At 39.3% G+C, this 13,046-nt stretch overlaps 1 protein-coding gene across 6 annotated transcripts in view; it reads left to right on the forward strand.

Moving 5' to 3' along the window:
- SAMSN1 (SAM domain, SH3 domain and nuclear localization signals 1) overlaps positions 1 to 13,046 on the forward strand; it is a 132,913-nt gene that overhangs the window by 43,802 nt on the left and 76,065 nt on the right. For 2 of the 6 annotated variants that reach the window (XM_069024290.1, XM_069024350.1), the window contains exon 2: positions 6,408 to 6,544. The exons of 3 other annotated variants lie outside the window; for them this stretch is intronic. In XM_069024290.1, coding sequence (XP_068880391.1) covers positions 6,521 to 6,544 — 24 coding nt within the window. In that variant the 5' untranslated portion in view covers positions 6,408 to 6,520. Of the gene's footprint in view, positions 1 to 5,094; positions 5,133 to 6,407; positions 6,545 to 13,046 lie in introns of those variants that run through there. One more of the 6 variants, XM_069024300.1, reaches the window with a different exon arrangement.

The following is a 13,046-nucleotide window of genomic DNA, read 5'->3' on the forward strand; positions in this document are numbered from 1 at the left end:
GAATCATAGAATCACAGAGTGGTTTGGGTGGGAAGGGACCTCAAAGATCATCTCATTCCAACCCCCTGCCATGGGCAGAGACACCTTCCACTATCCCAGGTTGCTCAGAGCTCCATCTGACCTGGCCTTGAACACTCCCAGGGATGGGGCAGCCACAGCTTCTCTGGGCAACCTGTGCCAGGGCTTCACCCCCCTCGCAGGGAAGAATTTCTTCCTAACACCTAATCTAAACCTACTCTCTGTCAGCTTGAATGCATTCTCCCTTGTCCTGTCACCACATGCTCTTGTAAACTCTCTGCCTGTCTTGTAGGCTCCCTTCAGGTACTGGAAGGTGCTCTAAAGTCTCCCCAGAACTTTTTCTTCAGGCAGAACAACCCCAACTCTCTCAGCCTTTCCTCATAGCAGAGCTCCTCCATCCCTCTGATCATCTTTGTGGCCTCCTCTGGATTCACTCCAACAGGTCCACATCCTTCTTATGTTGTGGACCCCAGAGCTGGATGCAGCACTGCAGGTGGGGTCTCAGCAGAGCGGGGCAGAGGGGCAGAATCCCCTCCCTGCCCTGCTGCCCACGGGGCTTTGGATGCAGCCCAGCACACGGGGGTTTCTGGGCTCCCAGAGCACACGGCCGGGGCATGTCCAGCCTCTCACCCACCAGCACTCCCAAATCCTTCTCCCCAGTGTTGCTCTGGATCCATTCTCCTCCCAGCCTTTGTGCTTGGGATTACCTTGATCCAGGTGTAGGATTTTGCACTTGGCTTTGTTGAACTCCATGAGGTTCACAGCTCATGGAGTTCAACACCTCTTGAGCCTATCAAGGCCCATCTGGATGGCATTTCTTCCCTCCAGCATGTTCACAGCTCCACACAGCTCGGTGTTCTCAGCAAATCTGCTGAGAGTGAACTCAGTTCCACTGTCCTGTCGCCGACAAAGATGAATCCTCAGGCTGTGTCCAACTTAACATATAAATTTTAGAGGAACTCTGAATTAAATTGCCAGAACTGCTCACATTGATAGATAGATTCCTTTTGGCTTCATTTAGCTTTGGATCACATGCTCAAGGAAGAACTAGATGACTACAGGCCTTAACCTGAATCCTCATAGGCAAGAGTGCAGAGGTAATCTTTCTTGCAGAGTGGATTGGAAAACCTCTGCTAGCCTTTCCAAATTCTGTTCTAACTGCTCACACCAGGCCTGGGTAGCTGCAAACTTAGAGGGCAGCACTGATTGTTTGGAGCTGTTTCCAGCAGGGTGCTGTCATCTTGATACTAAAAAAAAAAAAAAAAAAAAAAGCCATCAAAGTAAAAGGGAAGTGGGGTGATGGAAAACTAAATGCTTGCAAAACAGGCCAGTTCTTTGAATTTCCCAATCCATTACATAACAAAAATGCATGAAGTGTGTGATTAAGAATACTAAGTAGTAAGTACAGAAATCAATTCTGTTTAGTGAGGATTCAAATCCCCTTGAGGATTTAAAATGTTTTTTAAAGTCTAAGGAGGTATGTGGGGGGGGTGACATCTTTTCTATAAATGCACAGAATTACTAAGCACAAGGGATTTATTTAACCAGGAAACTTACATTACTGAGATTAGACATCTCGTTTTCAAGGTGCTCCAGGAAGATAATGACTCCCATGCCCATAATTCACTGTAGACATCAGTTTTGTCTGATAATACATAAATTGACCTGATGATAGAAGTTAGCAGTTTTCACTCTAAATTGCAGTATAGTGCTAGATAGCAATAAAGAATGTGTGGGCCTGATTCATTGAGTTTCTGTAAATTATAAAGCAGAGGATTTGACCCTCTTATTAAGGAATTTTACATTTCCTCTCTAAAACAGAGATGCAGTTTTTCCTTTGATTAAAATATAAATGCTCTGAAAAACAAAATTAAATCTTCTGGAGCAAGAGAATCAACAATGTGGTTATTTACCCTAAAAAGAATGTTAGCCTCAAGGAATATCTGAATGTTACAATGAATCATATGGAAAACACCATGGGCTTTTATGATGCTGTGATTAAATGTGATCAGTTAGCAGGAGAAGGTGCGTGAAATTCTGATTGTAGCGAATTTGACGGGAATTTTGCCAGTGACTTTAATAGGCACAGAGCTTCCCTTGGATCCTGGAAACTGTGAAAGCATTTTACTTGCCTATTTGATTTTGAGTTAGGGAATATTGGCTCTTCTTGTCTTTATTTGCTTGATTTTCTGGGCTAAAATGTTTTAGCATTTTATGTTGAGTAAGCTTAAAATAATCTCTAACTGAGCTAAACTGTTGAAAATCCTTGTTGCAAAGGTGTAAAAACTGCTGTATTGAATTGATCCCTGCATCTGTAAGACTGTCTTTTCAGAGGAGGAACAGACTATTGCAATTTGGCAGGGGTGAGGAGGACTGTGAAGCTTTTTCCTTACCAATTTTTAATTAGCTGCTGAATGTAAAAGAAGGAAATTGAGACGCTCCCTCTAAATTGAAGGAGATTCTAAAAGAAAAAAAAAAAATCAATACCGTTTAAGGAATCTGATTTTTTAGTTGGTACTTCATGGGTCCTTTCCAAACTATTAAGTAGGTGTAATTTAGGGCCACTGATTGGAACATCTGATTCAGGCATATCGAATGTTAGTAGCTCTGTCTCAGAGACACTATTGTGTTTGTGGTCTGAAATGGAGCTTTCCACCATTTGGAGTGTCTTCAGAGGATGTGCATGACAGAAAATGTTAAACTTGTCTTATAGGAGCAGTCTCCCAGGTTCAAAAAGGGGCTTCTCATCGAGCACTTGGCCATGGGTTGTGGGTCACACAGCTCTGCACAGAACTGCTTTGTCACCTGCCTGTTGGAAGTGAACAGGAGGAGGTGAAAGGAGGCAGGGGTTTTATCCAGTGTGCACCTATAAGATTGCCCTCACGTGTTAGGGAATATGTGGGGTATGGAGTAGGCACTGGCTGAAAGTAAGTGCTGAAAGTTCTTTCCAAATAAATGGGACAGCAAGAGGAAGCCTCTGAGTTAATTTCTAAATCCCCCACTTGCACCAAGATAGTAGCAATGCACTATGTTTACCTTGAAATGATGATAAATTAATAATTCAGCCTTTTATGTGGAGTGAATAGAAAAATGTGACCACTCAGCATAGGAGTAGCAACATGTTTAACACTCAGATTATATCAGGAAGTAGCATTGCTGCTTTTAGTTTTAAACCCGTATGAAAACTTTCAGAGGACAAATAAATGATGATCAGAAGAGATGTACATTTTAATTAAGGATTGATATGCTGTAAGAGAGAAAAAACAGAGGAGGAAGAAAATAGGATTAAATATTATTTCCCGATTTACTGAAAGGTATCCAAGTTAACAACTACTCATACAGTATTTTATCTTGGTCCATGAAACAAAGAAATCTGTGAACTACACAGCCCTGCTGATGAGTTCTCCCTGTGGCAGATGAAGCTGCACCAGTAGAGTGGCTGTCATTAGAAGGGGAGCCTGGAGCTAGGGCTCAATTGTGAGTACCTGCACCACGGCTCGACCTTTACTGCTTGTATGCCACGTTAGATTATGGATTGCCACTTACTATGAATGCACAGCTGAAATCCAGTCTCCTGAAAAGGCCAAGGATGCCTTGAGATCTCAGCTATGAAGTTTACTCATTGTGCAGGAATAGAAAACTCAATATATGACAGTCTCAATTTGTGCAACATTTTTTTTTTTTTTGAGGGTGTAAAGCCCAAACATGTAGAAATCATACAGCAGTGAAGAAAGAGAATCAAATGCTAAAAGTAATGCAAGATTAAAGCTGGGAAGTGAAGGTTCAAGTGTTTGATAAAAAACTTTTTCCTGTCCCTTCATTATAATGTGGGTTTGCTGTTCTGTTATGCTACTGCTGCAGCAAAGTGCTCTATTTATACCAGATAAAATATACATAGAGGTCACAACACTGATGTTACCTTCAAATCTGATCTATTTAGTTACTGGTTTTTAATTATTTTCAAAGCTCAAATTCTTTCCACAGACAGCTGTGATATCAAATGGCATTATGAACTCTTGCTGAGTATTTTATTTATATTATTCATCCTGATAATAAGCTGATGCTTCCTATTTTAATTATTCTAGTAGGTATTTCCTTACAGCTTGTGATTTATCTAGTAGTCTAATGTCATTTTTAGTTTAGGCCTATCAACAAACTTGACCCTTACAGAAGGCTGTATCAGTGAATAATAAACATCTAAAGTGTTACTTTTTCATAAGAAGAGTTTTAACACTGACAGTACCCAAAAAAACCCATGTAACAACATGTGCATTTTTGCCTTCCTACACAGTTGCTTGCCATATATGTGTATCTGTAACTTTAGATTCAGGCTGCTTTTTCTATTTTAATGTTTATTCTTAAATTAATTCTCTTTTCTGCATGTCTACAAATATAAGCAAAATGAAATCTTAATAGCTTAGTGTAAGGTCTGCCCTTTTAGTTACTCTTACCTGGAGGATCTGTGGCATAAAATTAAGAAATTTCTTCCTAAAGGTTTTAGAGTAAATAGCCAAATCACCTCAAAAGCTACAATCCAAAATCAAGAAATTAAATCAGTCTGAATGAAAGAGACATTCCCCTGAGTTAACTTATTGTCATTTTACCTCTTCAGTCTTTCTGGAGTTTTCCAGATAGCTATTACTGTAAACAGGCATAAAAAAAGAATAAAGTAATTCTCTAGCTGGGAAAGGGTGCTTTTGGTCATTACTTTCATCGTGCTCTGCACATGAGGTTTGTGCTCTTAGTTTAGTTTTTCCAGCTGGAGAACCTGAGGCACAGAAAGGATGAGAACTTGCTTCCTCATAAGGAAACTAGCAAGTGAGCCATAAAGCAAATGCAAGCACATCTGTGGCAAGCTTGGTCTCTCAAATGTCTATTTTTGTGTCACTAGGTGGTAATTGAAAAAATCTGTTACTGTTCCTTAAGTTTATAGGAGGAGTAAATGAGAAGTCTCTAATTAATTTGCTTCTAAATGATAACTTTTGTCATAAAGCTCTTCACGGCCAACCCTACTTTACTAATATGTGAAACCAACCTGAAATTATAACTGAAAAGGAGGCCTGGGAAAAACCTTTAAGAAGACTTTTACATACTTCACAGCAAACTGGAAAAGTGTACGTTAAGGATTTTTCCTTTTAAAATCCTGAATCTTATCTGTTCTTGCTTGTGTGAGACTTGTTTGGGTTTTGCTCATGGTAGAATCCAACTTATGTTAAAATGCATTTATCCTGCCAAGATACAGACATTTCAAATTTGCTGGGATGCAGATTCAGACTGCAAAATTACTAGAATAAACTGAAACAGCCAGAAGTAGGAGTGATGGACGAGATGCCTCTCGTTTACAAATATGAAGCTGTGGGCCAAAGGAAAGGAAATCAAGATCATTGTCACAAAACGACACTGCCTCTCCATTTGTGGTGAATTTCAGCTTCTCTCTTCTGTACAAATTGCTGCTTGTTCATGAAATCATATTTCGTAGCATTCACATAAAAGCTGTAGGAAATTAATTTATGGGAAATTAATTGTGGGTTGGTAGGCAATATTATTCCAAACACAGTCTAATTTCAGGTATTTCATAATCTGAAAAAAAAATGAGACTGACAGTACTTTCAGCTTTAATTCTTTTTTAGACAGTTCTACTCCACTACAGGTGATGGATTTTCCTGATTTATATCAGCTAGTGACATAGAATACTGTTTTTCGCTACAATCGCTTCTCCTTTGTTTGCTTATCAGTATACATTGTAACAACTCTCACTATAACCCATGGATCAGCTTTGACCACTCCCAATTTTTTAATTTTCCAAATTTGCCATGTTTTCGAATGGCAAAATTGGTTTAATCCTAATCTTCATCATCAAGCAATCAGTGTGTTAGGCAGCAGTTTGATAACTATTCTTTAGAGTACAGGTGTACAGTTTGAGGTTTTTGCTTGGTTTTTGGTTGTTTGGTTGGTTATGGATATTTTTAATTATTTGTTTGTGGCTCAGGAGTTTTTTTTCCCAAGGTCTATAAGTAAGAAGCTTCCATTCAAAATGTAGTCAATAATAATTACTGAATTTCGTATATTAATTCATGTGTATAGGAAACCAGCATTTCAAGATAATTTCTGTCTTTTGATAATCTCAGTAAGAAGAGAAGATTTGTATGTGCCAGTAGACTCAGACAGAAAGAGTTTTATTTGTCTTAGATGATAAACTTTAATGGAAACAACAGCCTGCAAGAGAGCATTTTCTGAGTTCATGGAAATCATTCAGACTGTGCTTTTGTTTTGCTAGCAAACATTGCTTTTTTAATTCAGAGAACAGTTTTTACTGGCCTGGGGAAGCCTGTCTCACTTGGTAATGGGCTCTGAATCCAGTGGATTATTGCAGGGATTTTATCTTGCAGTAATCTCCAGGGAGAAATGTACAAACAGCTGGGAGGGCAAGAAGGAACTGCATTGTGCGGCGGGAGATTGTGGAGCAGAATTTTAGGGTGCTGGAGTGGATCTCAATACCAACATGAATCTTTTCTGTTTTTCTCTGGTAAGTGTACACAGACATGTTTTTATTTAGTGGGTTACTGAGTTCATAAACTGAACTGGTGGATGTGCTTTTACGGAAAAATAGTGAAGGTTTTATGTCACAAACGGTGCAAGGGTTGTATAACAACAGCGAGTCTCTAGCCTAGATGAAGGAGTTTTTGTATAGGAAATTGTATGTAGCAAAATATGATTCGGTAAAAATATAACACAGAGAATGTGTAATAAATGTGCCATACACTATCTGTGACTATTTCAAACCACGCAGATTTAGTCATGAGGCATTTAATCCAAATACAGTGAAACACCTCATAAGTAAGATAAAATTACTAAATATATATATGTTATAATTTGTTTTACAATAGGGTTTTCTCTTTTTTAGATAATAGTAGTTTGGGAGAACTGCTAGAACTTTTCAAGCAATAGTTTTCTATTAGCCAAACATGAAAACACAGTCATCAGGGGTAATTTAGTCATGGCAATATTTGTACACAGACAGAGGACTTAAGATCCTCTTTAGTTGGGGGTTGCTTTTTATTTTTTAGTTTTCTTTTTGTGGTTTTTTTTGGTGTTTTTTTTTGTGGTTTTTTGTTTGTTTGTTTGTTTGTTTGTTTTGGGGTGCTTTTGGGTTTCTGTTTGTTTGTTTGTTGTTGGGGGTTTTTTTGTTTGTTTTTTTCTTCTCTTTCCTTGCCCCAAGGGAACTGCTCAGAAGGAACAGGTAAATCAGGATAGGAAATCCACGGAAACTGTTTCTAAGAGCTTAACCATCTGCCAATACCAATGCTCAGTATTAGTAATGGTAATTAGCTGAATATCTTCGCTGTATTTACACAGCACAGTAGATCTGATTGCCCATTTTTCATCTTTTGTGCAGATGTTTAGTATATCTTCCCCATGCATTTAGAAAGAACAATAAAAATCAGTATTCAAGCTGCACTAATACAAACTCAAATAGGGCAACTGCTTTGCGTAAATCGTTGCTCCTGATTGCTAATACTATCTTAGTGCAGAGCCCTGGTGTTTTCCAGATCATAAGGATTAAAAGCTGGTTTGTACTTAAAGTAAAATGCAGTGGTATTTCAGGATTCTGTGACAAGAGTCACTCAGAAAAATAATTCCCTGGGAACTCAATGAAAGTTTTCATCATAGTTCAGTGTGAATGCCTGTGTGTTTGTACAAAGTTAACAATGGCTTTGTGGTACAATCTGTAACAGCTTGAAAATACTCATTTCAGAAGTTCTTTGGGAAAGAACTGTTCTATCAATATTCTCCTGTTCCGTTGGAGCAGCTTCTTGTTTTCTATGTAGTTCACTTTTGAAAAAGGTGTTGAGCCTTGTATTGGTTGAGAAACCAACATTTAGATGAAATGTCAGGTAGATTGTGTGGGTGAGAGTAGGTCAAGTTCCAGTTTCCCTGTTAAACTCAGTATGCAGCACCCAGGGTTTCTGTGGGAGAGGTAATGACTCCAGTGATAATGGATGGTTCAGACAAGTGAAAGCTGGTGCCATAATAGTTTTCTGTAATGACATAATTAGTTCTGTTTAAAGATTGCTGCTAAGAAGATAACCTCCGTTCTTTACAAGCTTTACATGGGAGCCATTCTGTCCGCTTTGGTAATCTTCTGCTCACCCAGCAAAACACCTCACAAGTTATCAACATCTAAAGATAATTTATAGGTCATTAATGTGTTTCATAAAAGGAAGAGCCCTGTGCAGTCCTCCCTATGCCTGTGACATGGGGCAGTTGCTTTCAGTAATCAGATTGTCTAGCTTGGAAATGAGCTGGTCATCCAAATGTGTGCACTGGCCACTTCTACTCTGTCACCCTGTGACCATGAAAAAGCTGGCTACAAAGCAGTTGTAGTATTAATATAAGGGTATTTTTCCCTTCAAGACAGTCAAGCCAGAAATAATGAACAGCAACCACATAATTAGGATTTAAAGACAACTTTTAAAGGTGCTATGGGAGACAGTTCCTTAGTAGATGGAAGTAGCCACCAAGGAATAGAAATCATGGCTGATTTACATCAAGTGAACATCTGGAGTAACTGCTAAACCTGAAACCATGGAAGAGAAATTCAGACTACTGACAGAACAAAAAAAGCTGTACAAAATAAACAATACTCTCATGGAAGTATTTGTCTCATGTAGACTGACTGACGAGATTTCACACTGCAAAGAGGGTGTGTATGTATATGTGTGTTTGCATATGCATATATTGTTAAAATACACTGGCTTATAGCTCAGAAAATAGTTTTCTGCCCTACAGAATATAGTGGTTGAAGTAATCTACAACCTGAGAGAATTACTATAATATTCTGCTTAAAAACAAAGTTTAACCAGTCTTCTGGCTGATCCAAAGTGGTGAAACATCAGGATAGTTAGAGGAACATCTGTTCATACTGTTGAATTTTAATTTGGGTTTGCTTTTATACCTGTCCATAAAACTGAGACATAGTTCTAGCATGAGGGACACGATATTATGGGCCAGTGTAGCAAGTGGTTATGTGTAGGCTGGAGACAAACAATAGTCACAAGACGGTTGTGATGGGGCTTTGGAGCCTGCACGGGATTCTTTCCTTCCCAAGGAAGCAGATGGGAACCACTCCAATCTGTCACCACCTGGGAGTCCTTTGATCTCCTAGTGTGAGTGCTCCAGGATGGGGTGTTTCCCCAGCACTACTTTGTGTCCTGAGTTGACTTCGGAATGATTTGGTTTCTTAACTGTGATTATTTTTCACATCAAACTCACTGCCTTGATCTAAGGAGATTTGCAGGCAAATTAGATTTGCCTTCAAAACCTTGTGTCCCTTTTCTATTTACAAAATGATCAACAGGATAAATGTATCTTTTTTCTTTTTTGTAGATATATTATGTTAAAAGGGAAACCTTAGACCCTAAATTTGCAGTGTCTTTTCCATCTCACGGTGCTCAGCATGTCAGGCAATTGAATCAGAACAATACTCTTTGTATTATGGGCAATATACAGAGAGGGCCCCAAATCAAGCACTGCTTTTGTATGAAATGCAAGAAATTATGCTGCCAACCCACCTGTTTTGATACACTGCCTAATACATGTCAGAATCCTACAAATCTGAGAAATCAAATTTATTGTTGAATTGTGAAGTCCTTTATTTAAGGTAGCATATTTTTCCTACATTATTTTCCTAAATTGGCTCTCCAATATCGAGGATATACACACTGTGTTAGCACCAATTCACCTGGAACAGTACCTGCTAAACCTATCCTGACTTATACTCACACCCCCTGCCTTTCAGTAAAGTTTCCATAAGAAAGTGGGTCTGAGGGAGATGAGACAAGGTACTCCTTACACAAGGTAATACTGAACACGTACGTCCCATGTATTTGGCAGTGAACAGTGGCATTAGTTATGGAACTAATGAAGACACAGAAGAATTTCAGATAGTTAAGAAGTATCAATCTCTTGTACAGCAGAAACCTGTATAAGAACACCAGTAGAGAAAGGCTGTGACACTCCTAATCACAGCGTTGTTCAGACCAGTTGTTCAAGTTGAGCACCGGTCTTAGGATTTAAGCCAAACAAGATCCCTTTTATTTGTCTATTTCTTTCCCATATGGTGCCTTTCTAACCACCACTTTTTCTAGTAAAATGTAAAGTTAAGTACTGAGTGAAAGCCTAATCCTCTTAGTGATTCTCAGTAGCATTGCACTAGTTATGTTTTATTTTGGTTGTTGGTTTAAAGATGTGCTGACAGCACAATGTAAAACGTATTACATCTAATGTTATAAACTGAAGCAGCCCTTGGCACTAAAAGCTAATGTTTCAATGATGCAAAATGGAGAGAGAATAAGTATTAATAAAAGTGATGTAGTGGATAACTTATGAATTAGCTGGAGCCTCTATGTTAAAGAAGCCATAGCATAAATAGAAAGGTGCTAATGCTGCTATGACTATAGGGACATGATGGTACTTAGAAATGGACTGGACTTAAAAATATGTTTTAACAAAGAAGGATTAGCTGAATGTGGAAAGACCTTCCTCTAAAGTGGAGTGTGATTAAAAGTGTAGTGCTTCCCGTGTAATCATCTCCATATGGTCCCTGTTCCTTTTAGCTGGATTGCTATCATCCCACCATACACAGGATTCCACCCTAAAACCTGAGATGGAAAATGACCTGACTGCATTACTGAATGCTCCCTCTCCACCTTATGATCACTCTAGTCTCTGCATGCCGTGATGATAATAATATCATGCAAAGGAAAGAGCTACAGGCAATTATTTGCTTTTAGATCTGAACTAGGATATTTTGTCCCATAAAACTCCTGAAGCAAAGAGTTTCAGAAAGCTTTTATTTCATGTAGGATAAAGAAAATGTGCTAACTACTCCAGAATTAAGTTCATATTTTATTCTGCTATCTCTCATTTTCCTCTGTGATGTTTACTGTGCTCAGGACTACTAAAAGAATTAACATATAAAATGAAAAAACTTCACTGACTTGGCAGGTTTTGGCATAACAGTAGATTTAACTATAAAATAAAATAGAAGGGAGCAAGAAAATTCCAATTTCAGTTAAATACTTTGAGTTGCCCTCAAAGCAAGGCAATTACTACAAGGAAAATATACTCTTATAAAGTATAAAACCGGTACGCAAAGAAATCAATTTTGAAAACTGATGATGTATTTTCTCTTTTTTGGGTGCTCTCCTTCTCACTCTTCTGCTTTTTCCATTTTTTTTTTTTTTTTTTTTTTTTTTGGTGTGAGTTTTCTTTCTTGCACTTCTTTTCCTGGTGGTCCTCTCTCACATCCTTTCCCTCTCTGTTGTGTGTGCTCACTCTTTCTTGTGTCTGCGCTCACCTGAGCCCACAAAAGCCTCCCTTCCTCCCTTCTCTCCTTCCATTGTTTTGTTTCTCTTTATTTTTTTCTTCCTCCCTGCTTCCCTGTTCCTTGCTTTCTCTTTTCTCTCCCTTTTCATCTTTCTCATGCTTCTCTTTCACATCAGCTCTCATTTTATGCTTCTCTCTTACTTCAACAAAGTCATGTATTATTCCCTATCGAGGGAGAAATATATGGTTACACTTTACATTGTAGAATCCTGGAAATATGTGACAAGGTTTTAAACTCATCCTTTTTGTCTCAAGTACATGATTCTGCTCTCTCACCCATTTTCTCTCTTCTCATGACCTTACTCTCTTTTCTGCACCCTCATGCTCTTTCTTTGTCCCTTGCTTAATACTTCGTGGCCACTCAATCTCATGCCCTGGTGCTCACTTTCTTGCACTCTTCTCCCTCTTTCCTGAGAGCTGTGTTTGTCACAAGGACTCCCTGTCCACCAATTGTCACATATTCACTCTTTCTCACAAGTTGCCCTGCTCTGTCTTATCCCCTTCCTCACAGCCTCTCTTTCTTGTGCCTTGCACTGTCTCCCCCATTCTCATGACCTCACCCCTTCCCTCACAAAATCATTCTCACTGTCTCTCCTGTCTGCACACTCACTTTCTTGCACATGCCTTCTCTCTCGAGCAATCTCTCTTTTGCACACCATCTCTTCCTCATTCTCCTTCTCTGTGCTATTCACAAGACCTCTCTCCCTCCTTTTAAATGCCTCATGATCTCTCCTACTGATTCCCTCTCCTACTGATTCCCTCTCCTAATGATTCTCCCTTCGCCTTCTCTTGCTCTTCCACTCTGTTTCCTGAGTTTTTCCTCTCATGGGCACTCTAGCATCCATTCACTTACTTTGTTGTGCCTACTCCTTTTCTAAGGCCATTCCATCTTTTCTTGTGCCAGTGTTTCTTTTCTAGCACCATTCTGCCCTTTGTTGTGACCTCACATCCATTCCTGCACCCTCACACTCTCTTCTTCTCATGTCCCCCACACTTGCTTTTCTGTGTCTGCTTTTTTCTTTTGCATGCCATATTTTCCCAGCACATGCTCTTTCTCACATTCTTTCTTCCTTTTTCTCACACTCTCTTTCTTGTCTTTGTCTCACATGCACTTTCTTGCAGCCTTGCTTGTGCATGCTTGTGCTTTTTCACACATTTCCTTTCTCAAGCATGTGCCCTTTGTCATGATGGTGCTTTTCTTGCACCTTTGCTCTACCCTTTGTGATTTCTTTCTTGTGCTCTCCTGCTCTCTTGCCTTCAACCCTGCCCTTGCTTGTACCCACTCTTTCCTCTGCCCTCCTGCTTTCTCATGAGTGTTCTCTTTTATGTGAGCATTCCCTCTGATGTGGGCTTGCTCTGTCTTACAGTCATATTTGCTTTCTTATTTTATCTCGTGCACACTTCCTCTCTCACATCTCACTCTTGCATGCAGGGATACTTTCTCATGCCCTCTCCTTTTCTCACACCTTGATTTCCCTCACATTCCCTTTCTTGTGCCCTCACACTCTTTTCTCACAACCTTGTGCTTAATCCTTTTCACATCTTGATGCTTGCTTTCTCACTCCATTTTTCTGCCCCTCTCCTTGTGCTTTGTCCCTCTTTATGTCTTGTGCATTCCCTCTCCAGATTGCTCCCTCTTT

Source organism: Aphelocoma coerulescens, chromosome 1, assembly GCF_041296385.1.
Source record: "Aphelocoma coerulescens isolate FSJ_1873_10779 chromosome 1, UR_Acoe_1.0, whole genome shotgun sequence".
Classification (NCBI taxonomy): domain Eukaryota; kingdom Metazoa; phylum Chordata; class Aves; order Passeriformes; family Corvidae; genus Aphelocoma; species Aphelocoma coerulescens.